The 26,641-nt window shown below is 36.0% G+C and overlaps 1 protein-coding gene across 1 annotated transcript; it reads right to left on the bottom strand.

The window, feature by feature from the left end:
* Positions 1-11,598: 11,598 nt before the first annotated feature.
* LOC111899560 (THO complex subunit 3) lies at positions 11,599-12,821 on the bottom strand. Its single transcript, XM_052763654.1, has 6 exons — positions 12,677-12,821; positions 12,342-12,427; positions 12,155-12,251; positions 11,961-12,052; positions 11,790-11,858; positions 11,599-11,688 (listed from the first exon to the last, which is right to left on the bottom strand). Exons 1-6 carry the CDS (start codon positions 12,819-12,821, stop codon positions 11,599-11,601), a joined length of 579 nt encoding a protein of 192 aa, XP_052619614.1.
* Between the last annotated feature and the right edge of the window lie 13,820 nt (positions 12,822-26,641).

Here is a 26,641-nt window from a genome sequence, read left to right as displayed (position 1 = left end):
GAAAGAATATCAAATTCTTGCCACTTATAGAATATACTAGATTCTAACATTTTATGCAATGATCCTTTCGTAATGTCATAGCACAAAAGTCACAATGACTATTGCCAACGAAATTACAAAGTCCTCTATCGAAGATTGTTACAAGACAAGTCCATAGATATGATGTCTTTCACTCAAAGTACATTCCTTTGAACATCCTTTTGCATAAAAGTTTCTAATCTAGACATTGATTCTCAATATCCAACTCCCAATATGGAAACATTTCCATATTTTCCATATGACAACTCATTCTTAGTAGAATCTTATCTATTCATAATAAAGTCGATATGGTCCATCCAATATCATACTTCCAACTACTCACAAGCGACCAATCCTCAGCGAACCCTGGATTGTCCTTTGATAATTGTTTAATTATCTTAGTCAAAACGATTCTTGTCCTTTTTCCTTCTAAATGCGCTAGACATTTGGAAAAAATTTAGAATGGTCAAATATTATAGCATTTGCACTCAATCCTATACCCGAAGCGTATGGTACACGATGCATAATGTCTTACATAAAGATTTGGTACTTTATCAATCTTCTGTCATAATATTTTACATGCTACGTTCTCACAATTCGAAATATGAAGAGGAATGCCGTAATCATAATCAAAATTTAAGAACATACTATGTATCCTTGACTAAATTTATTAACATTCCACAACCTAAGCTTTTAGATTTGAAATGAAGCATAATATTCTCTCCCTTAATTATAGCAAAACAACTTTACATCCTTACTACTTTGCAAAGTATGACTCTTGTTTTCTATAATTAATATTGGTAACTTGCAATACTTGCCTTAATAATCATACAATCATAAAATTTATGCTCCCACTATCATGATGATTATTATAAACATAACACTTATGCTCCCACTAGCTTTGACATGTATTCAAAAACCAGCTTAACTTCCAGAAAACAATACTTATTGAATTTCTTAAGTTCATGTTTCTAATACCTAATGCTTTGATAATCCTTTATCTAAGCTTATACACCTTTCCTTCAGATAGCTCATATGTGTGTCTAAACAATTAAGACTAATTGCCAAATCTCACAATTCGAATCATGGAAAGGGATACCGTAACCATAATCGAATTCGAGAATCCAATTATCACAATCACTATCTTCTTAAAATCTCTTTTAGTGAAAGTATTTCCTCACAGTCATTTTCATGAAGGAGGGAATCATATGACACTTAGATTTTAATGGTGTATGTGTTCTTATTCATGTGAATTTGTCAAAACCAAAGTTTACGACAAATTCAAACTCATATGGACCGAACTTTCTCAATCTTGATTTCTTGCCTTATTGTAACACGGCTGCCCACCATGTCTTCCAAGTAGTCAAGCAGCTCACCCTTTTCTATCAATGTAATTTTCATTGATCAAGGTGCTTGCCTTTTATGCGTTCAAATGAGAACTCATAGAACTCACATGCATAATTAACTCAACTGGAACAGCACAGAAACAAGATAATGTCAGCACGATAGGTTGTAAACCTCAACTCGTGTGCTAGTAATGATCAATAATGTTTATTCTTGATTAGTTCTTGAAACTTTTCAAGACCATTAAGACTCCCACTGACTCCTTGACATATAAGATTCTTTTCTCAATGAACATTTCTTGACAAACGAATATTCAAGAGTTAGTGTAGTTTTTTATCAAGACAAAACATTTCATAAAATTGGTCCTAGTTGGTCTTTGTCTTATCCAAGACATCACAACTTTCCATTTTCAAATGTACGAAAATAAGAAAATCCTTTTTCCAAATTCTACACTTGATGAATGTTATAAACCTTCTTAAGACTTGTCACTCAATGTCATAATCTTAACTTTAAGACTTGTTTTTGGAACGAAGTATGATTGACTTCTTGATTTAACCATTTCTTCAAATCCCGATTCCTCTTTCTTAGACATACAATTGCACAAAGATTCATTTAGAGTATCAATTGAGATATGGTTCTTAATCATTAAGACCTATCATAAAGCATAAAAGGTACTCTCCCTTCTTCTTAGAATAGAGAAACTTTTATCTTTCTGCCTACTTGATTCTTCTTGATCGTTCTGCTATTGATTTAAACCTTTTCAATCAATTCAGAATTACACTTAATCTTGTAAGTATAATCATATTTACTAAACCTTTAGTAAACCATGACGAATGCCTTGTTACTCTTGTGGTGGACTTGATTAACACACAACTTTGTGTACTCGATCTCCTAGTCCTTCACTTGACACTTGTCAACGAACTAGTCTAATTTCCAAATATGAAATCTCTCATTCATCGTGCAACCAAGTTGCATGGTTCCAAATTTCTGTCCAATTGAAACTTGGGCGATGAGAAACTTTCCCTATTTGGTAAATTCTTGACATTTCCACAATTAACGTAATTAAGAATCACATCCATTTGTTATAGAAATATGCAAGCATCAATTTTTCATAACAATTTTATTGCAAGGAAATAAATAAATAAAGGAGTCAAACCAAAATTCATTTTATTCATAACAACAGCGGAAAACATTTGTCCTTACAATGAAAAATCAACTGAAAAACTATGTAATAAATATTCCTAACAACTCTATCATAACTTTCTAAGCTCAAAATCTAATCTTCAAGTCCATGCGATCGAGATCCATTTCTTTGTGATTAGACTCATCTTGCTTTTCCATCAAGCTTCCTCTCTTTTCACTGATCCTGCAAAACATTCAAATGCAATCTTATCACATTATGTATTAAGAATCAATGAATAGGAACTTGACGGATTTAGATAGTGGATTTTACCTAAAGCACAGCCATACTCTTTGACTCTCCCATCTTCTGGGCTCTTCAGGCTCTTAGGGCAGACTCGTATCCAACGCCCTTTCTCTTGGCAGCAAACGCAGGTCGGCTCTCCTAGAACGTCCTCGGAAGCATGGTTGGTTGACTTTCCCAACAAATACGCTCCATTGCTTTTCCAAATCATTTATGATTCAGCAGCAATGAGCATGTAAGTTAGGTCAATGAGGTTTTTGTCATGATCCATCATATAATACTTTCTTTTGAACTCATTATATGATTCGGGAAGTGACTGCAGAACCCAGTTCACAGCCAACTTATCCGGGAATGACGCACCCAACATTATCAACCCATCGATGTGTGATTTCATTCCTAGAACGTGGGCACACACGGGTTTACCATCTTCATGTTTCATTTCCAATAGGGCTTTAGTGACATTGAACCTTTCAATTCTTCGATCTTGTGGGTTAGGGAGAATAACGGAAGGAGTGGAGGAAGTGAAGCATGATTTCTTGTTCCTCGATCGAATCGTGTTATATCATCTTCATGTGGAATGCTTGTTCCACGGGATTTGGGAAGGCCATAGTTGTTGTACTTTGACATCTACAAAACGGGAGAAAACAAATTCAAGTTAGTTGATCGATTGAGTCCTTAATAAATCACCCAAATGAGATATTAAGGCTAGGACCCAACACAATAATCCACAACTCGGGAGAGGGATGTCGTAACCCTAATTGCAGAACATTTGAAGGTAAGTGAATGACGATTCACTAATTTTCGACCATGAAAAACGAAAAACAGATTAAGTTTTAAATGTATTGAAAACTCCTAGATTCTTTGAGATTCATTGAACTTTTCAATGGCATGTTTAAATCTCGATATGCCCCTCTAGTTTGTGACTGGGATGCCGAGGATCACAAAGCGGGTGTGAATAACCATGCAAATCTACATGGTGCCCCCACATGTTACAAGCACCTATTCGATGTGTCGGTTAACCACACACGCTCCACCGAACTATGACAAACATTGAGTCACCCTTTGCTACCTTTGCTTAGAACCATTTAGTGTGCCGGTTAACCACACACGCTCCACTAACGTCTTCGCAAGGGCACAAAGTGTAATTGCATGGAATTGCATCAATTCACTTTTGCCTAAGGTAACTAAGATTGGGATTTTATGAAAGCATTTAGTTACTTTTATACTTCATTATACTTATAATGGAAGGTTTCTGTCCTATCCTACCCGTTCGGCTAACGACCCTCCACTAGTCAAGAGTGCGGTGGGTAAGAGTGGATACCCATTCAATCGCCATTTTATAGGCAATTTCCTTAAACACCCCTTATAGACCAGCTTCGTGAATGAGGCCTAATAACGGTAAGACTGACTTTTACTTATACATATATATAATGTTAGACTTTTAATGTTATATATAGTATAGGGTGTATTTTATACTTTTAAAATACTAGGTGGTCTAATTTAATAATTATACTTTTAAATTAATTAAATTGTACACCAAAACTTTATGGATTTACTAAATCTCTTTTAATTATACACTTTAATTAATTAATAAAACCATAAGGGTGTGATTTGAACTTTTCAAAACAATACAAGGGTTTTAGAATTTAACATTCCTAAATTAAACTTTTAATCAACTTTTAAATTCCAAAACTTGAGGGCAAGTTTTGAAACATTTCAAAAACATTAGGGTTTAGAATTTAAATATTTCAAAATCAAACCTTTTAATCAAAATTTAAATTCCAAAACTTGAGGGCAAGTTTTGAAAACTTTTCAAAACATTAGGGATTCAACTATTTAAATTTCAAAACAAAACTTTTGAGTTCAAATTTAAACTATAAAACCTAAAGGGGAAAAATTGAAACTTTTCATAACACAAGGATCAAATAAAAAATAATATAAATTAAACAATTTATTTTATCATTATCTATATTTGACCTAATTTCAATTTCTTGCAAAGTAAGTTACCCAATTAATACAAATAATCAAACTTTATCATATAAGGAAGTTATTATCCAATCGATTGGTAATTATCTTTTGTTTAATCAAGGATATCCTCATGAATATGTATAAAATTGGATTTTAATGACCTAGAACAGATAAGGCAAGTATCCATGAGTAAAACAGCAAGAAATCCCGAAAATAGCTCCATCTGACGCTCGAACTCGCCGAGTACCACACTGGACTCGCCGAGTTAAGGCCTACTCGCTGAGTACACTGTGGTACTCGCCGAGTTCATCAGGCAAGGAGCTCAAAAAACGTTTTTGCAACTTGAACAAACATACAAGGCATCAATACAATAGAAACCAATCAAGGCTCTGATACCACTGATGGGTTTTAGCCATAAGAACATCCTATGTGCTCATACAAACCCTAATGCTTGGATTTAGGTTTCTCTATTGTACATGCAATTCATCCAAGACTATAAACCCTAGATCTAGTATATGATAATCAATATAACATATGAATTAGGGTTTAGATCATACCTTGATTGTTATGTAGCAATAACAATCTCAAATCCTCCTTGTAATGACTTTAGAAAGCTTAGAGTCACAAATGTCACTCCTCTAATGGTTCACAAACACCAAGAGCAAGAGGATGAAGAAGAGAAGAGAAGGAGGCTGCCCAAAACGTGTGGAAACCCTATAGAACAAGCTCACCATGTTTTTGGGGCATAAGGGTTCTTTAAATAGTGAGGCTATTAGGGTTAACTAACAAGGAAACCCTAATTTGGATGCTTAGGCCCTAAGCAACCCATGGACTCCTTCCTTAACAAGCCTTGGACGATTTCTAATGGTTTTCCCCATAGAATTCGTCCATCCTTATATTATAAGGTAATCCATATCCCAATTGTAATTATCTTATAATTACAATTCCAGTCCCTTAAGTTTAATTAATCTCTTTTAGCCACAAACTTAATTCTTATTAATTCTTGACTAATATTAATTAAACAATATGATTTCTCCTTTAATATATTATTCTCATAATATATTAATAAATCATATTTAATCCTTTCTCTCCATAATTCATCCTATCAAGTTGCTTTGGTGAAGGCAACCCAAAAGGACCATGCACCATCGGGTCAAGTACATACCAAAATAGTTATGGACTTAGAAACTAATACAACAATGACATCAAACAGTGTCGAGCCCGTCAATGCATTATCAAGAGACACACGGAAATTACCAATAACAATGTTGATTGATTTCTTTCGAGCGACTATGCAACAATGATGTTGCCAGCGACGTAATGCTAGAGGCAAGTGTTTCCCCATCATACACACTTATAAATCAAGTATTTTTTTCTTGAATCTCATGCATTTGAAACCTCCTTTTTTAACTTCCTCAAACCACATTCATTTGAAACCCCCTTTTTTTAACTAATGCAACTCAAAAGTTTTCTGAATTATGATTTAACACTCAAAAGTTTTATAACTTATATTATGTTTAATTAGCATTTAGTGAAAAGTACTACTATAAAAAGGCCAATCTTTTTGTAAGACGTGCGTACAAATCATATATAAATTTCAGAAAGAAAACAAACTTAAAGGTTTTTGTGTTTGGTTGAGGTCTTATGACCACTTTTGGAGATATGCTATTATATTAGAGTTTTTAATTTTTAAGTTTATTATAATAATTCATTTTTATATTTTCTTCGTTTTTGGATTATTGTAATACAGTCGTTGTATATTGTGGTTTAATCGTTAATATATTGATCATATGTTATGCAGCGTGATGTCGAAAATATTTAATTAAATATTTTAAATATGTTTTTTTTGTTTTGTAATTGTACCGTTTCAAAAAGATAATTAATTAAAACTCATACATATGTTATACGTTCCATATATATATATATATATATATATATATATATATATATATATATATATATATATATATATATATATATATATATATATATATATATATATAGAAAATAGAGGTCAAAACACTTCAACCAATATTCATTTAAATCTAATATTTCAAATGCTTTTTAATAATGATTATAAAAATTTCAACATGTGTTACTTAATTGATTGATTAATAAAAATGTTAATTTTTTGAAACTCCTAACGCTTAAACTTATATTATTTAACTTGTTAGTTAACTAAAATATTTTTCCTACATAAAGATAACATTTTATGTTTGGTTACTCATATTTGTTTATGTAATTTGAAAACAAGGTGTACATAGAATGACTACTTCAATTTCACATAGGAATCGATATCACTAGAGAGATATGTTTTCTTTAACCGGTGGTAGAAGATCTACATATCCTTTTTAATTATATATATATATATATATATATATATATATATATATATATATATATATATATATATATATATATATATATATATATATATATATATATATATTAATGCTTAATAATATCTATTTTATATTCTCATTCACCTTAATTTTTTAGGTACAAATTACGGAAGAGTATTCTCGGCGCACCAACATAATGTCAAACATACACCTTCAAAAATATGTAATTAAATTAAATACCATATTTACTAATCGACTTATTTTAAAACTCTTGACGACATTTATGTATAATGATCTATTTTGTATGACTTCATTTTCAATTTCAATGTTTAATATTTGAAAGTTCATATATGAAACAATCGATGTTTTGGTTTAATATAAATAGTGTGTAATACAAAGTTTATTAGTTCAATATTATTTTTTAATAGCTCATTCAAAACAACTTATTTCTTATTTTATCCAAAAAATATTATCGGCCATAAGAAAAGTAGATTATATTAATGTTATACAAAAACTTATAATATGTATTGGATATTATAAAAGTAAAAGTAAAGTTTATAAGGTATGGACTATATTAGATAGTATCAAAATATAATTTGATGGATTTTTATGTTATTTGATAATTTGGTTGATGTTCAAAACATGACTAAAAACGTAAATTTCAACATATTTCTATTTTTTCTCATAATTATTTTAACCACTTAAATGCATTCTTGTGCAACGCGCGAGGTTACGCCTAGTATTGTAATAATTCCATGATAACTGTAATGTAATTTACTATGCATGATGAAAGATCTAGTATGCTCAAAAAGAATATTAAAGTGATATTGCTAATTAACATATGATACTAATGGGTCACACTAACAACTTGATACAATTAATTATTTATTAGAATTTGGTTTTAACAAATATTTAATAAACTCTTATACTTAAATTGGAAATTATTTATTTCTAGGAAATAATAATTTCGTTAGCAAGTAACATTATATAGTTCATATGATATGAATTAATAAGTCATGCACAATATTTTGGACTGGACAAATTATTTTGTCATTTACCAAAAAGTTATAGCTTATATTTTGTAAACTTGGTTTATAAAATATAAAGGTTTTGCCTTCTTTCTTTTATAATTTTATAAAAATAAGAGTCAAAAAGGAAGAGTATGGCTTTTTGATTATTTAAATGAGAGAATGATTCTTTGATTATTTAAATAAGAGTATGACTTTTTGATTATTTAAATGAGAGAATGACACTTTGATTATTTAAATAAGAGTATGGCTTTCTGATTATATAAATAAGAGTATGGCTTGTCTTAAGAAGCATGGGTTTTCTCTTCTCCCCTCAAAACCGTAACATGCATGATGCATGGGTTTCTCTCACTTTTGATCATCTTATGAAGATATTACTTGCTTTTATACTCTCTTGAAGTTAATACTTTGGTTATGAACTTCAAGCTTAAGCGTTAAGAGTTTTAGACTACCATCTACATCAACTTGGCTTCTTGTTGGTGTCTCAAAGGTTTCACATTCTCCATCAACTACCAAGCCTCCCTTTGAGGATTCAAACTCTACAAAGGTTGTTAAACACTTCTTCCTCTTTGGTGCTTGTTTTCTTTCCAAACATTGCAAGAAGATCATTGGTGGGTATAAACTTTGTTTATGTTTATTCTAATTTTAAAGTCTTCCGTTGCTAAATCTTATGTTTTTGAAACGAGTTTTTGAATAAAACACCCAGCAACTGGTATCAGAGCCACCTTGCTAGTCTGGTTAGATTTTTTATTTTTGGAAATCTTAGTTTTTAGAGAATATGGATAACTTGATTTTGTATAAAAACAAGTTCATTCATATTTTCTATGACAACTTTATAATTCATATTTTATATGACAAAAGTTTTCATGCATCTTTTGTCATTTAAAGTTGTCTTAGAAAAACAAAGGTTGTTAATGTTTATGTTGATATGTATGATGTGAATAAACTAGCCAATGACCAGTGTGTTTGTTGTGTTGTTGTGTTGATTGTTTATAAAAATGGTTGTAATAATTTAGTTATTCATATAGTATGTAATAAATTAAATAGATTAGTTTTCTTGGTTTATTTTTGTAAGTAACAAATTAGTTTTTAAAATTAATTTATTTGTACAAAAATTTAACAAGAAATGAAATTGGAGCCATCTTTGAAGACCAAAGAGCAATTTTTGTGATTAAGAAACATACTGAAAGTTAGTGATAGTTTCTGAGAGGTGTCACTAATGTTGTTTCTTAAGGGATGTTGGACTTTTAGGAACAGTTGTTGAAATATTGCTTTCAAGAAGCTTTTCCAATCTTTTGCAAGCAATGAGTGTTTTCTCAAGTGGGAGCTTCTACAACAACATTACAAGAATACTTTTGGTCCCGTAAAATGTCCCTTTAGGAATGGAGTTGTCATTTTTTTTGTTGGCTCACAAAAATATCATTAGTTGGCTATGCTTATATGCATATATATTTTTATGCATTTTGTTTTGTTTATTGTATGCAATTATTATGTGCGGTTAATAAATTAGTTATTCCCATGCTAAAATAATTTGGACAAAATAAACATCAAATGGAGTTTGGTTTTTAAAATTTGTAATGTGGACATAAGATGTAACAAGTTATAGTTTTAAAATAACATATGGTTTTATAAAATCGTTAATAACGTCAAATTTTACTCAAATATAAGTTTTAAAATGGTGATTTTTCTTATAACTTCTACAAACTCCAAATATATAAGTATAAAAGGAAGTTTTATTAAATATATCGAAGATTCAAATGCACTCAAAAATTAATACCGATTATTAAAATTGAATCGTGTTAAATTATATAAAAACTAGCTTTTTATATAGAACCTTTAAAAATGATTTTCTTTTGAAAATTGGTACCATGGTTTATTATATGCATGTAATAACCATGATATCATATGTTTATAAAACTAGAATTATAAAACATATAAAAGACCCTTTTACAAACCTCAAATCTAGTCAATCATTTTTGAAGAGCACTCGCACATCTCTTGTATGCACTACTGGGATAAAGGATACCTAACCGGGTAGTGTTATCTTTTGACGGTCGGGGTATATTCGCGATTTCTATAACCAAGTTATAGGCCGATTACACAAGTTTTTCAAATTGGACGATTTGATCGAAAATATTTTGCAATAATGGATACCTGAGTAAGAGAGTTTCGAGGCATAGATGGGATCAAACATTTCTAATTAAATTTGTTATAAGCGGTCCCATAAATCTAGGAATTAGATAGCAAGATATAATTGATAATCAATATCTATTGGGTTGAATTCAAGTGGATGGGATAAAGGATACCTAACCATTTATTTGTTTTGCAACTTGGATCCTAGACTTTGATAATTAATGTTTTTAGAAACTAAATGGGTATTAATTATTAAAGAGTTTAAATACTAAAAATACTAAATGTATTTTGTTAAAATTTTGTAGTTAAATAATCCATTCTCATTACCATGAAATTTTCATTTTCTTTAATGACTTAATGAAACAATAACATTCAATAGATACAACTTCAATGAATGGGTTCATATCTTAAGAGACAATCACTACTAGAAAAACAGCCTTTTACGACGCTCATTGCGCGTCGTAAAAGGCTCAGACGACACGCAAATGCGTGTCAAGGAAGGCCATGTCATAAAGAGAGATGACGCGCTTTTGTGCGTCGTCTATAGACGACGCGCATTTACGACGCGCAATTACGACGCGCGTTTACGACACGCAATGCGTATCAAGGAAGGCCCTATCATAAAGGAAGACGAAACGCATTCGCGTGTTGTAACCTTACGACGTGCGTGTTAATGACACGCAATACGTATCAAGAAAGCCCTTGTCAAGAAAGGCCATATCATAAATGAAGATGACACACATTTTTGCGTATCATAATTTTAAATGTTTAAAAAACATTATTTATAGATTTACTAATTTTCAATTTAAATTTGTATTTAATGTCTCATAATATAAATATCATATACAAAAAATACAATCCAATGCATAAAATTTAATGTCATACAAATAAAATACCATAAATAACAAAGATAATTCATTTCACTAATATGTCTATTCCAATAGTGAGTAAATGTTATAAAAAAAAAGGAACTCAAGAGAAGCTTAATTTATATACAATTGCATTATCTAGCTTACTATTTGCCAACAACTCTCCGTGTGTTTGCTTTTTTCTTGAGTCTCGTTTCCTCCAAAACTTCTAGATATAGTGGCTTGCTTCTTCCTCATTACTGTACAGTACCTATGGCCACGACTTTGCAAGCTTGACCAAGGAACTTTGTATGCCAACTGTTGTCATGCATTAATATTTAATAACTAATACTATGCATATAAACATTAAAAAAACTAATTAATTAAAACTCTCTATTTATTCACAGGTATGAATTACATTACCAGATGATTACATTTGGAAAGGGCATTTATGTCGTTTCCTCCACAGTCAAAGTTTTAATTATAATTTTTAACTACAGTGCAAGGTTAGGGTTACCAACACCAGAGGGGAGTGTAGTCAAGAAGAACATGTCCCCACTCATGTTCCATGCAATCTCATTTACCTGCCAAAAACAAGATTAATTATTATTTCAACAAATCTAATAATAATCTATTCAACTTCACTCCATTTCAACTTCAAACCCACAAATAAGAGTATACTTGCCTCATAGTTGAATTTGCGTTTATGGATGGGTTTGAATTTTTGAACATCCAGTATTGTCAGTTCAACATCCTATTTAACATATATATAATAAAGTAGAATTAACATAAGCTTCCTAAATGTTGTTAAAGGAAATTTTGGTAAATGAAAAAAAAAAAGGAAAGGAGAATGTACCTGGTTCCCAACTGCTACATGAGTCCCATCTGGTTTATAGGTAATGTTAATGTTCTCCCCACTGAGTTTTGCTTGTTGTGAACATTTTCCACCTGTTTATTCGCATGTAGATCAATAAAGATTATTTTTTTTAAAAAAAATTATTTTGTATTCCAACTTACTACAGACATCCCATAGACAAACATTCTTGTCACCTGAAGCAGTGGCAATCAAGTCGGCGTGTTTAGGATCCCAACATAACTGATCTACACTATTTGTATGCCCCTTTAGTTCAAGATCCTTAACCTTGCACTGCAACACAATATAGTATATAAACAATACTAATTGGGTGTTTGAATAGAGTAACAAGACTCCAGAGACAAAATGAACAAGAAAACTTACATGGCCATGGGGCTCAATATGCCATACCCAAGCTATTTGATCCACAGATCCAGATGCAAGCTTTGTGCCAATGCAATTCCAAGCGACTGAATGTACTTAATACACATAGCAATTATAAAAACTCACCTTTCTAAACAATTCTTTCATACCACCCCCTGCTGCACTTGGTTAATATATCATTATGATGTGATCATCACCTTTAAACAAGGAAAAACAGAGAAAAAATAAATAAATTCAAATTCCAACCATACTTAGTTATGGACAATAAACGCACATTACTAGCAAACAGGGAAAGTTGGAGAAGGTGTATGAAAAGGATTGTGAGATATGCATACCATAAACAGGCTTCTCTACAAAAGGCTTCCAAAATCGCTGCCCATGAACATCAACAAAATCTTCTTCCTCAACAAAATACTCCAAATCTTGATATGGTTTGTCCCTATTTACTAATGCATACCTTGGAACTGGAATTCCATACATTTCCAGACACTTGATGATGTTTAAAATGAAAACAGAAAACAGAGAGAGAGAATCACTATACCTTATGAAGAATATGAAATGCTCTTGATTCGTCTCCAGAAGTTCACAATCAGTGGAGCTAAACACCAGGAGGATGTGAAAGCAGTCGCACCAGATTTCGCAATTCTGAAGAGGGTTCGCGATGATTCAGTGCTTGTGACGATGGATAGTGTTCATCCAACTGCCATCAACTCCTGGATATTCTCCTAATTCAATATCCTTCAAAAAAAATTTAAACAAGATGTTGAATTAGAAAAAAAAATAAATAAATAAGATGTTCAATTAGAGCTATCAAAAATTGAACAAATGCAAAATTAGTAGGTTGATTTGTGATTTTCTTCAACTTTAAAGAACAGTTTAATTGAACAGGTTTAATACGGTTTAAAGTTTTTGACCTGAAATCAAAAAACCAAAAACCAGAAAACAAGAAATAAAAAATAAAAAAGTAATAGTACTAATGATGATACTTTTAATAACAAAAGGGGATCAAAACCTAATGCATTTTGTGAAAATTTCAGTTATGCAAATTGTGGACCTGTTAATAGGCTATGGAAGGTAACCAATGGATTTTTTTTGTAAAAAGTTGAAAACGACTTTTTAGGTAAATGGCACAAAAAGAAATGTTTTTTTTTCTTTTTTTGTAAATGGGGTTTTTATTTAATATTTAATTTAACAAGTACAATACATTGCTTACATGGGGTAAATAATGGGGTAATAAAGATTTGAGATTTAAATATGAACATATCGGCCATCGACTATCTTTGTCAAGCTTGGAAGCTCCTTCTTTGGCTGATGTGGAACATCAACAATGTGGATTGATCAAAGTGGAAAACTTACTCTTCTCCTACATCTCTAAGGATATTCATGAACTGATTTCTGATGCCAAGACTGAGAGCATAATTAAAGATGCTTGATGCATGTGATGATGATTCAGGGGAGATGCCTAAGACAGGAACAATCATCAGAGCAACTGTTCCAGCAACATAGGTTATTAAAAAAAGTAGAATATAATGAGAGGTTATTAAAAATTAAAAAAATAAAAATAAAGATATTAATGGAGTGGAATGGTGGATACCTCTGTGTTTTTTAAAGAGGCGAGGGTTATACAAGCTCTAAAAAGCAAGAAATCTCCAGCCAATACTGCAAGTTGCATCATCATTACAGTCAAAATTTCAATGTTCATATTTACCAATTTGCCCTTGTTTATTTTTTTCTGAAAAAAGATATAACACCTTATTTCCCATCACAGAGTTAAGACATCCAATCCCACGTGTTGTATCAGCATCATCCAATACATCATCATGAAGGAGACTAGCAACCTGAGATTAAAAAATATATATTTTCTTTGTAATAAAATACAATTGTAAAAAGAAATATTAAAACTAATATTCAAAAAAAACCTAACATGAATCATCTCTGTTATTTCAGCAATCGATTATTGTCTCAACCTCAACGTTGTTGAGAACATATCCACAACCCCTTCTGATGCTGGTTTAGAAATTTGAACATTTAAAGCTGTCGCCTTTAATAAAATAACCTGAAAAAAATTCAATAATTTACAACAACAACATGATAATATGATATCAATAATCAAAGAAATAAAAATGAACTTAAAGTGGGTCGAAACCTCTTCCCTTCAACTCCCATTTTAAAGAAGTGCTCAGTTGCTGAAGCAAGCTTTGGCACCTGTTAATTCGGTTAATTACAAATATACCCTTGATAAATAATGTTGAAAGAAAGTAGTTTTTGAAGACATACCTCAGCAACCACCATTGATCGCAGCCTATAAGCTACAATTTCAATCATATCTCTGAACGGCTGATAACAGGCCTCAAAGAGTAAACTCTTTGTCTCTACACATAAGTTATTTGATAAAATGACTCAATGAGTAAACTTAATTCCTCCTTTTTCCATGTTTTGCTAATATTTCGCAAATATAGTGTATGATTGTCCTAGCTTTCTGATATCTTTAAACACTTACCCCTCACCTAGGCATAGAAAAAAATATTAGAATCTGACTTGTTGAGTTAACCTCCTGTGAATTTACAAAATCACATAAGCATAACTCATAACTCAGGTCCCACAGTTAGTTCTTGTTGGTTGTCATCTGCTTGAGTCCCAAAGTTCTGTATAAGTATATGCTTGCATATATAAGTATATGCTTGCATGCATATTAGGGAAACGATTTTAGAGAATACAATTGATACAAGAAGACAACATTACATAGTTCTTTCTTTATCGTTCCTGTAAACCTTCTAACCCTCTACAGTTGATGTTCTTGATCGAGCTCTTCTGAGGGTTGTTTTATAATCATTCGACACGTTTGATTCATTCTTGAGTTGTTCTTTATTTTTACGTTCTTGCTGTTTAATCTTTATTTACCTGTTTAAGATCTAATCGATCTTCAAGATTAAGTTTTAATCTCATCAATTGGTATCAGAGCAGGAGGCTGTGTAATCGATACACTTCTTTTCTGTGAAAAGGTTTCAATTAGGGTTTTTCCGCAATTACTGATATTTATTGAGCCGTCATCTCATTATTGACGTATCTTGATATTTATTGTTTTGCCCTAATCTGATATATTACAAGTCTGATCTTTGAACAGGTTATTCGATCATTATGGACGAGTCGCAATCGAATCCCATCAATATTTCCAACAGCATTGGATCAACCACGAAGATTCCCATCCTATACACCCATGATTATGAAGTCTGGGCGCATCACTTTGAAGACTATGTTATAGGATCTGAGGATAATGGATACCTCATCTGGGAAGCAATTATTAATGGACCGTTTTCTCACTCTGCAACGTCGAGGATTATTAAAACTCAAAAGGAGTATAATGATCTACTGAAGGACGTTAAAGATATTGCGCAAGATGAAAAGGATAAATTCCAGTGCAGTTTCAAGGCGTTAAGATTGATCAGATTCGCCCTTCAGTCCGACACTTTCAGGTTAGTAAGTTCATGCACGACGGCAAAGGAAGTTTGGGATAGACTTTGTGAACTGTACTCTACAGACGAAGATCTTGAACACTCTATCCAAACCTTACTCTTATCTGAGTTTGGAGAATTCAGGCAAGGAGCCAAAGAAACTGTGACCCAAACGTTCGATCGCTTCAATCATCTTCTCAGCAAGATGATCAAACATGACATCGAAAGGAATCTTATCGAGCAGAAGGTTATGTTTTTAAATGGTCTAAGATCAGAGTGGAGAGCAGTGGTGTCTACAGTTAAAGCCCATGAGCAGTTTAAATCATATTCTTTCGCGAAACTGGTGGGTATTCTCAAGTCTCAGGAGAAAATTGTGCTGCAGGAAAAGAATGTTGTCTCAAGCCTAGGTTCGCTGGCCCTCCTGTCAAAAAGTAAAGCTGTGATGGAGGACGAAGACCTCAACTTGGAGGAGTATGACCTCACGGCTGAGGATTATGCTATGATGGTGTCTAACCCCAAGAGGTTCATTAAGAAGAGATTCCCCAGCAACAAAAACCGAAACTGGCAGGGGAGTTATAGTTCAGAAAAGGTTAAAGATGAACCGAAGGTTGATGAGTCTAAGAAGGAACCGAAGGCAGAGGGTGATTCTGGAGAAAGTTGTTACTACTGTGGAGGGAAAAACCACTATGCTAAGGATTGTGTCCTCAAAAAGATGGCTGAAAAGGATGAGGAAAAGGATGAGGAAGCTTTGCTGCAGAAAAGGCTTGATGAGATGAGGAAGAAGAAATCTACCGCTAACCCTTCCATGAATGCTCTAATTGTGCAGGGTTCGGTTGCTGATGACGAGTTCGGTGGCTTGGAAGTTTGGTCAACCGACTCTGAAGACGATGAAGTGAGGAAGCCTTCTCATGGAAAGGCTTGTGTGGCAAAAGAGGAGAGCAGTGGAGGAAGGTGCTTGATGGTGTCCGAAGTATCTCAGATGAGGGGATACAACACTGATGGTGGAAGCAATGAACCGAAGGAGCAACAGGATATGTGCTTTACGGCCAAACCGCTCAGTGTGCAGTTCAACGAGCTCGATGAACTGATCAAGAAGGTACAATCGGTTTTTGTTTCATTTAAAGTACCACAATGCTCATATGAAAAAGAACTAAAAAGTGTTAATTCACGAATCTCTCATCTAGATAGAAGTTTAACTCAAACTCGAGTCACCAATTCTAACCTAACTGATCAATTAAGCAGGGTGTCTTCGAAGAGTGAGGAACGGCGCATGTGGATCGAGTTGAAGGAGTAAGAATTAGTTAAAATAAAAGATGAAAACATTTATTTACAAAGAGACAATTTAAAGCTGTTAAAACAGCGAAATGTTTTTTGTTTGATTGCAAAACGTCTTTACACTAATATTACTCAGCTTCACTTGGATTGTGAAATAGGACAAAAGATTCATCGCATGATTTTGCCCTTCCTTGAGTTTAAGGAGGATGAAATTGATGCTGAAGCTTATAATTGTGAGAGTGTGATATCATCTGATGACGTCAATCCGACCTATATGTATGGACTGGACAAAATAGAATCTTTCATTAAATCCAAGGACCATAAGGACATGCTTAAAAACCTTTTGGATGAAAATGATAGACTTAAACTGAGAACCGAAACCATACAAAAATTTGACTCTTTAAACGCCAACTTGAGCTCAGAAAACAAAATTGATGTTGAAAATGCATCTGAGCTTAATGAGGATGACAATATGAGTGAAATTTCTGTAGAGGACACGGTTGACTGCTCAAAATTTGTGAAAAGCGAACCTGAAAACCACAAGAATCTAATTTCATAAAATTCAGCGGAGTTCGCTCGATTGTCCCAACAAAAGTCCCCGATCTTAGCAGAGAAAGCGTTTGTATATCAAAAGGTTAGGACCACTCCAAATCAAGTGTACAAGGTCACTGGAGTAACCGAACATCAGACTACTGAACTCACAACAATTGTAAACGAAGACAATGCTGATGGCTGCGATGAGTTCTTCTGGTCAGCTCCAATCGATAATGCAGATGAAACGGTAGGCTTATCAGAAAGGACCTCATGGATAAGTAAAGGTAGATACATACCAGAACCCTTGAACAAGCCAGATAATTCCGATGTGCCAAGTACCAGTGGTACGAAAGACATTCCTTAAGAAAATGGAAATTCGGCAAAAGAAGAAGTTCCCTCTAGTTCCTCAGTTTAAAGTGAAACTTCCACAGTTCAAAGTGAACCAGCCAAAGAGAAACCGAAAATGAGAGCCAATATCCATCATCAACCGAAGCAGATGAGGAATCAGAAACGTCAAAGCAACCAGAGATACAGGAAGAATCTCTCTGAAAGGAAACAATTCTGGGAATCCCAGAATGCATATTTCTCACATCAAGACAAGAATCTAAAGTTTGAGAATAATCCTGTTAAAAAGCACGAGAGCCACAACAACCGAAAGCCAAGGTTCGGTTCAGAAAAGAATACCAACCGAAAGCAAAGGTTCGGTTCTGAGGATGACTCCAACCGAAAGCAAAGGTTCGGTACAGAGAACGACTCCAACCGAATGCAAATGTTCGGTTCTGAAATCAAAAGAGATCAAAACTCTAAGGTCAGTCCCACCAGTGATCAAAAGCAAAAGGGTCACCTAGAGTCTCCAGACAAGAAGTCATCTAAGCCCTCTCCTTCTCACTCATCTAATTCTTCTAATTCTTCCAATTCATCTCCATCTCACTCAAAAGTTCATTCTGTTCGTTCTCAAAAATCTCATTCGTCAGCTGAACAAAAAGGCAAACAGAAGGTTTCAGCACCCAAACCGGAATCTAAACCGAACGCACCTAATACTAATAAAATCAAAGTTTTTACCATCAAAAAGAAAGATGAAACAACACTAATAAAACGAACATATCTTGTTGACATCTCTCTTACTATTACTGTACCTGTGAAAGGCTCATGTGGACCCAAGAAACTTTGGGTTCCTAAATCTGCTTAATTTATGCAGGTTATAAGTGACGAGCAGTTTGACGAAGAATGGTACATCGATAGTGGCTGCTCGCGTCACATGACAGGGAGGAAAGAAGAGCTAAGGGAATACAGGTCTCTTTCAAATGGTGGCAACGTCAAGTTTGGAAACAACTCCTTCGGCACCATAAAGGGATACGGAATGATTACTAATGGTGATTTCACTATAAGGAAGGTGGCATACGTGGAAGGACTACAACACAACCTCATCAGTGTATCTCAGCTTGTTGGAGGTACAAGTCTTAAAGTCTCATTCGACGATGAAGGTTCTGAAATTATTGAGAAGAAGACGAAGAAAGTAATTCTCAAATCAGAGCGTAAGGGTGAAATGTTTCCTCTAAACCTCAAACCCATCAAAGGAAACCCAGCTATATGCCTGTTATCAAAAGCACAATCTGACGAAAGCTGGTTGTGGCACCGTAGACTCTCTCATCTCAACTTTAAAGATATCAACAAACTTGTCACTGGAGGTCATGTTCGAGGTCTTCCATTGCTCAAGTTCGACAGAGATCATCTGTGTGTTGCATGCGAAATGGGGAAGCAGAGTCGTCAAAGTCATCCATCTATAATTAACACTAAAGTTGTTGAACCACTCGAATTACTTCATATTGATTTATGTGGTCCAACATCTATCGAAAGCATCGGTGGTAGCAAGTATATTCTTGTTATTGTTGATGACTTTTCGCGATTTACATGGGTGTTCTTTCTAAAGCTCAAATCTGAAGCGACTCATAAGTTGAAAGTGTTCATCAAACAGATTGAAGTACAGCTCAAGAAGGTCGTTCGCAACATCAGGAGCGACAATGGTCTGGAATTCAAAAATAGAGAATTTGAAGAATTTGTGGCAGAAAAGGGAATAAGTCACAACTTCTCAGCTCCCTACACACCTCAACAGAACGGAATTCTCGAAAGACGAAACCGATCTTTGTCTGAAGCTGCCCGAACAATGCTAAGTTTCGCTTCCTTACCTCTTTATTTTTGGGCTGATGCTATTTCTGCTGCTTGTTTTACACAGAACAGGTCATATCTCAACAAGCGATTCACGCTCACACCTTATGAGATTCTCAACAACAGGAAGCCCAAGTGAAAATTTTCCACGTGTTTGGCTCACGGTGTTTCATCTTTAACTCTAAAGAACACCGCAACAAGTTTGATGTCAAAGCCGACGAGGGAATCTTTCTGGGCTACTCTCTCACTTCCAAAGCATACAGAGTTCTAAACAAGCGTTCGAGAAAAATCGAAGAGACTTATTACGTGACTTTCGATGATAGCTATGTCAAAAAGCTACAGGCTAAAGAAGACACAGCTGGGGAAATCTTTCCTCAAACTGGCCAAGTCACAGTCTCGATCGCTAATCTATTCGAAAAGTTCATGGAGCTATTTGACGAACCAGAGAAAGCTACTCTCTCAGAAGCAGGCGCAGCAGACAACAAGGTAGACCATATGAAGCAAATTGTCGAAGAAGCTGCCAGGAGAATGAACGAAAGAGAATCGAATTCTGACGAACCTCCATCAAACGATGCTTCAGTCGAGGGGGAGGATCAACCGTCATCAACTCAGCCGACCTCACATGTGGAGGGGGAGCCAAGCTCTCAAACTGCTCCCGATAGTACTTCTTCAACCAAAAGTGCTTCACCATCCGAAGGTGCTTCAACGCCTGAATACCCAGCACCACAAGAAACCTCTGAACCTCAAGTTTCTCAAAGTATTCCAGAAAGCTCATCTATCGAGGGGGAGCAAGCTGATATGTCATTCGACTACGAAAGCCAATCCGAGCCAGAAGAAATGATCAATGTTGAACTGGACCCAACCTTTGATCCAAACTATCCTCCTCTTACCAAATGGACCAGAGATCATCCTATCTCTCAAGTTGTTGGTGATGTTTCTGAAAAGGTTCTAACCCGATCACAACTCAAGGCAAAACAGACATCCTTATTTTCCAAAGTTGAATTTTGCATGTTTAAGTCATTCGTATCAAAAGTTGAACCGAAGACAGTTAACACTGCTCTCGATCACTCCGATTGGGTTCAAGCGATGCAAGACGAACTGAACGAATTTGAAAGGAACAAAGTCTGGCGCCTCATTCCAACTCCTCCAGATGCCTCGGTTGTGGGTCTCAAATGGGTCTTTAGGAATAAAATGGACAAGGAAGGGAACGTTATAAGGAACAAAGCTCGTCTGGTAGTAAACGGATATTGCCAGGAGGAAGGGATTGATTATGAAGAGACTTTCGCTCCTGTAGCTAGGCTGGAATCTGTAAGAATATTTCTTGCTTATGCTGCCCACAAAAACTTTGAAGTTTTCCAAATGGACGTCAAGTGTGCATTTCTTAATGGAGAACTTGAAGAAACAGTGTATGTGGAGCAGCCTCCTGGGTTCGTGAACGAAAAATATCCCAATCATTGCTACATTCTGGATAAAGTTGTGTATGGACTCAAACAAGCTCCGAGAGCCTGGTATGAAACGCTAACTAAATTCTTAAAGATGTCCAAATTCAAACAAGGTTCCGTTGACCCAACCTTCTTTCGCAAAAAGGAAGGTAACCACCTTATGATCGTTCAAATTTATGTCGATGATATCATCTTTGGCTCAACGAATCCCAGCCTAACAGCTGAATTCAGAAAGCTGATGGAGACTAAATTTGAAATGAGCTCAATGGGTCCTATTAACTTTTTCCTTGGATTAAATATTAGACAGGGACCCGAAGGCATCTTTATCAATCAGGAAGCTTACACGAAGACTCTCCTAGCAAAGTTTGGTATGATGGGAGATTCCAAAGTCAAAGTCCCAATGGCATTCGGCACCAAGCTAACTCCATCCCTAGACAAACCGGCTGTTGATATCACGCTCTATCGTCAAATGATAGGCTCACTAATGTATCTTACTGCTAGCAGGCCTGACATCATGTTTTCTGTGTGTTACTGTGCTAGATTTCAGGCAAACCCACGCGAACCTCACATGCTTGCAGTAAAGAACATTCTACGATATCTCAAGCGAACTGCCTCCTTAGGTCTATGGTATCCTTCCAACTCAGGCTTCTTCGTTCAAGCCTACTCAGATGCAGACCTTGGAGGATGTGGACTCGACAGAAAAAGCACCACTGGCGGCTGTCAATTCCTTGACAGGAAGTTGGTTAGCTGGCAATCAAAGAAACAAACGTGCGTGTCGTTGTCTACTGCCGAAGCTGAATACATAGCCGCTGCATCCTGCACCTCCCAAGTGATTTGGATCCAGAGTCAACTTCGAGACTATGGACTCAATATGAAGAAGATCCCACTATATTGTGACTCTGAAAGTGCAATTAGGATCTGTCATAACCCAGTGCAACACTCTAAAACCAAACACATAGCACTGAGGTATCACTTCATCAAAGATCATGTGGAAGATGGAAACGTTGAAGTACACTTGGTTCGAACCACTGATCAACTGGCTGACGTCTTTACCAAAGCTCTTCCTGAAGCATCATTCAACAGAATTTTACAAGGGCTAGGTATGATGGAATCAGAGTCAGTACCTCAAACTACCTCTCAACCTCAAACGTAAGAAGCAAAATTGACCGAACGTTGAGGTTCGGTTAAATCATCTGACTCGCTCATCACTACAAAGGTAGATTTCTTGGTTATAAATTTCTTGTACAAAGTTGTTTATCTTATTGTCAAAAGTATTTTCTGATTGCATGCCTCAATTCCTCGGTTTCTCAAAATTTTCCAAAACCAAAACCTACCGAAGGTTCGGGTTCGGTTTTTCAAAATTTTCTTTAACAGAAACCAACCGAACGCTCGAGTTCGGTTTTCCAAAATTTTCTTAAACCGAAACCAACCGAACGCTCGGGTTCGGTTTTTCAAAATTTTCTTAAACCGAAACCAACCGAACGATCGGGTTCGGTTTTTCAAAATTTTCTTAAACCGAAACCAACCGAACGCTCGGGTTCGGGTTTTCAAATTTTCTCAACCGAACGTTCGGGTTCGGTTTTCCAAATTTTTTCAAAGTTTTTTTTCTAAGTTTTTTTTTCTTGCTTAATTTTTTCTTATTTATTTTCTTTTTAATTTTTTTTATATATATCAAAAACTCCAAAAATATTTTCTTATTTAATTTATGTGTTCGTTCGTTTATGGGGATATAATTGTTGGATTACTTAAGTGTCCCTAGAAGCATGCTGTTGTATGTGTCCCAAGCCTCATAAGATTCTGAATAATCGCCTTAATGACTTGGTATAAACAAACCTTGTCTTCCCAATTAGGCTATCCCATTTATTCTAATCATGAGCTACCTCACTCTCTTCTCACATGAGATAAGAGTTTTCTGCTTGGTCCTTATTTTCGCAGCAGAGGTACTTTAATTTCTTACACCATCTCCATTACATTTCTCCATTACATTCGTTTCATCAACGTAACCCTTGAGACTCTCAGAAATTACCACTGAGGTTTATGGTTACACAACAACTGTGTTTATGATCTCAGTTTCGTGCCACTACGAGCTGAGTGAAACCCAAAATTCAACACCAAATCTGAATTGACGGTGAACAATAAATTTGCTCAAGTTTTCACCAAAGAATTGACGGATGTATCTACATGAAATCTCAAATTTTTTTGTGTGATTCCTATGAAATTGTTAAAAACCATAACATTTCTTCCCTTGGGATCCAGTTTTTTATTTTTTTTGAGATTTTATATTTTCCAAGCCAATTTATAATTAATTCCAACCTACTTGTTCAACAGACTACACCGGTCTCACAAGTATTGTTGCATCAAAGCGAAAGCCACCCTTACGTAGCCTAATTAAAAGAAGCCTTTCAACATTTATTAATAAGTGTTTGATCGTCATTCAACGGGAATCCACATAAACACTTTAAGGTCTCTCTTGATCTTGAAGGAAGAGATTCGTGCCCGGGATCATTTCTTTCGTGTCATTATTGACATCACATTTATTCCTAAAGAGTTGCTTTATTTCTTTTCTTTTTTACACTCTTAGCATGAAAATCTTTGATTTTCCAAAATTCTTGTACTAATAATTACAGACTGTATTATTGCTTTGGTGGTTCATTATCGAGTTGTGGTCAAAAATCATCCACGTGGGAATTTAATTCAAAAAAATGTCATTTCAAAGATAAGATGAAGGGTTGCTGACTCAGGCGGGAGATCAAAGGATTAAATTTCAAACGGCGGTTAAAAAGGGGACGCATGCGAAATTGAAACGCCCATTCTTTTACTGACATAATGGACGCGTGTGCGAATTTCAAGCGGCTCCTCTCTGGCACTTAAAGGCGCGTGTGGATTTGAAACGGTTTCTTCTGAAACGGCGCTTGTTGGGCGGCGTGTTCCTAGGAATCTGACACTCTCTCTCCTACGTGATCATCGCATGCCTTAACTGTCACGCATCTGTCATTCCGGAAAACCTTTTCGTATTTCCATAGAAGATTTGAACCGATTTTTCTCTCTCCTTTCACCCACTATAAAAGGCAGTCTCCACTCCCATTTACCTCTTTACTGCATCCGAATTTCCAAGAGAGCAAAAATTCCCAAAAGCTTTCCTGTTCATCTTCTTCTTCCTACCTTCAACAATGGCAGAATCATCCTCAGTCCATGCCACATCCCACATCCTTCCCATTCGCCCTCAACAGTGTTTGGTGATTGACCTAACCCCTCTGGCGTATGATTCTTATATGACTCCGATCATCGAGTGCCTGAAGTACTCACAAATCGCTCCTGCACTTTCTAGGGTTGAGTCCGTTCCCATGGAGCTCCTATCGCAGGTGTATGCGACTGCACATTACGATAAAGCAGTCGAGAGGGTGTTCTTCGAGGTTTCTGATCACAAGACCTCCATTTCTAGACAACGATTTGGCACACTGCTAGGGTTGGCTGCTGACCCTTCAAGAATTAATCCGGAGACGATTCCGATTGGGCATCTTTACAACATGTTTTATAATATGGGGTACACGGAGGCCCTCACCTCCGTCACGAAGTTTAAAAAATCCTGCTTGGCACCACAGTGGAACGGCATGTTTACAGTCCTCTTCAAGGGCTTATCTGAACGGAGCTCAGGATCCGATGGTTCTAGTCGACTGTTCTTGTCGATTATGTATGGCGTCTACAACGGAGTCAATCTTGACTATGGGTTTGTTCTCTGGCAACAACTCATCCAGAGCCTCTCTTCTTCTTCACGACACTCTGAGGTGTCGTATGCCCGGTTCTGGACTCTCATCACAAAATGGGCGATGGATAAATTTGATGTCCCCACTGCTGCTGGTGCATCGATGTCTTCGATCGGTTCTTTTCATACCACAAAGATTATCGTCTCAGATGCATCCAAGTTTTCTTTCATTGGCTCCATTCCGGAGACAATGTGCAGCGATGTTCCATCTGACAGCAGGATCATCCGGACAATTAAGGAGTTCAAGGCGACTGGACCGAGGGCACTCACACAGGAAATGCTCAAGTCCATCCACGATGCTGACAAGCCTGTTAATAGGGGCAAAAAGGCGGATAAAGGGAAGCAAGTGACCAAAGCTGCTAAAGGTCCTTCTCCCAGGAAGAGGAAACCAACCAAAGCTGCACAATCCCCGCAGCCGAAGAGACGGAAGACTCAACCGAAGCGAAAGCTTATCATCGCTTCCTCTCGAGTGACTCAGAAGGCGAGAGTTCGGGTTCGGACGGCTCTCAAAGAGGCGAAACCCCTCCAAGAGGCAACACCCCACCCCGATCACCTACCCCAGACATGGAAATTCATGTCTCACCCATTCCCTCTCCTACTCAAACAATCCCTACTTCCATTCCCACCATAAACCCCACTACCACCATTCCTAAAACCTCTTTCCCTATACCACCACCCATTTTCACAGATACCACTACAACAACTGCAAAGGTTACAACCAACGTATCTGATATGGGTGTTCATACCGACGCAACCGAAACACCACCTGTAACCGAACCTCCTCATACAACCGAAACCCAGCATACAACCGAACCTATCCACACTCAGCCACCACCCGAAACTACCCCCACCAACACTCAACCTGAACCTACACAAACCACCACACCCCCAGCTTCACCACCCCCAACATCTCCAGATCATGCCTCTGATGGAGATAACCCTTTCCTTGGAGGGGAAAATATGACCTACGATTCAGTCTACTTTAGTCCGTTTCAGGTTCAAAGCGACGACGAGGACGATGCTCCAGTAACAAAGAAGCATCTTAAGGAGCTAAACGAGAAGGTTGACTTGCTTCTTGCTTCATCCTCCAACACTCAGTCCTCTCTCTCTGAAGCCGCTCTTCAGAAGATTGTTGATGCCTTCTCCAGGGCTCAGCATGATTCCGTCGCTTCCGCCACTGTAGCAATTGACGCCTCCACAAAAGCTTGTGAGGCTGTGACCGCAAAAGTCAATAAACTATTCACTGAAGCCTCTTCCCTGTTGAAGTCCTTACAGGAGAGCGCTGATGCTACAAAGACAACGTTGGAACCAATCGTTCAACAATTGGCCACGTTCGTCTCAACGGAGTTGCAATCGTTCGCTACCCTTCGCCAATCCATCAGTGACGACAACTCGGCCCTTCGTGCCTCCATTGACGAGCGCCTCGCTAAACTTCAAGAGGATCTCGCTGCCGAAAACTCGTTAATGGACGTTCTGGCAAGTAAAACCACCGCCCTCAAGGTCAAGAGCATTCAGCTTTCAAACTATCAGCAACAGATTGAAGCTCTTCGAACCGAACGGGAGGTTATCAAAACATGTGTTTCGGATGTACACTCTGCCCTATCCAACATCCTAGAAGCACACGATCCGATTCTCAATCATTCGGTGAGGCGAACCCTTCCTGAAAAA

Source organism: Lactuca sativa, chromosome 5 (assembly GCF_002870075.4).
Source record: "Lactuca sativa cultivar Salinas chromosome 5, Lsat_Salinas_v11, whole genome shotgun sequence".
In the NCBI taxonomy this organism is placed as follows: Eukaryota; Viridiplantae; Streptophyta; class Magnoliopsida; order Asterales; family Asteraceae; genus Lactuca; species Lactuca sativa.
This window is presented reverse-complemented; position numbering and strand designations above follow the sequence as displayed.

Bases quoted from the DNA above. Each gene is read 5' to 3' on its own strand.
- LOC111899560 (XM_052763654.1), bottom strand. From the start codon at position 12,821: ATGTATGGAATTCCAGTTCCAAGGTATGCATTAGTAAATAGGGACAAA. The intron at 12,053-12,154 runs GTGACAAGAATG...GCGAATAAACAG, and splicing joins CTTGATTGCCACTGCTTCAG to GTGGAAAATGTTCACAACAA. The intron at 11,859-11,960 runs GTACATTCTCCT...TATGTTAAATAG, and splicing joins ATGTAGCAGTTGGGAACCAG to GATGTTGAACTGACAATACT.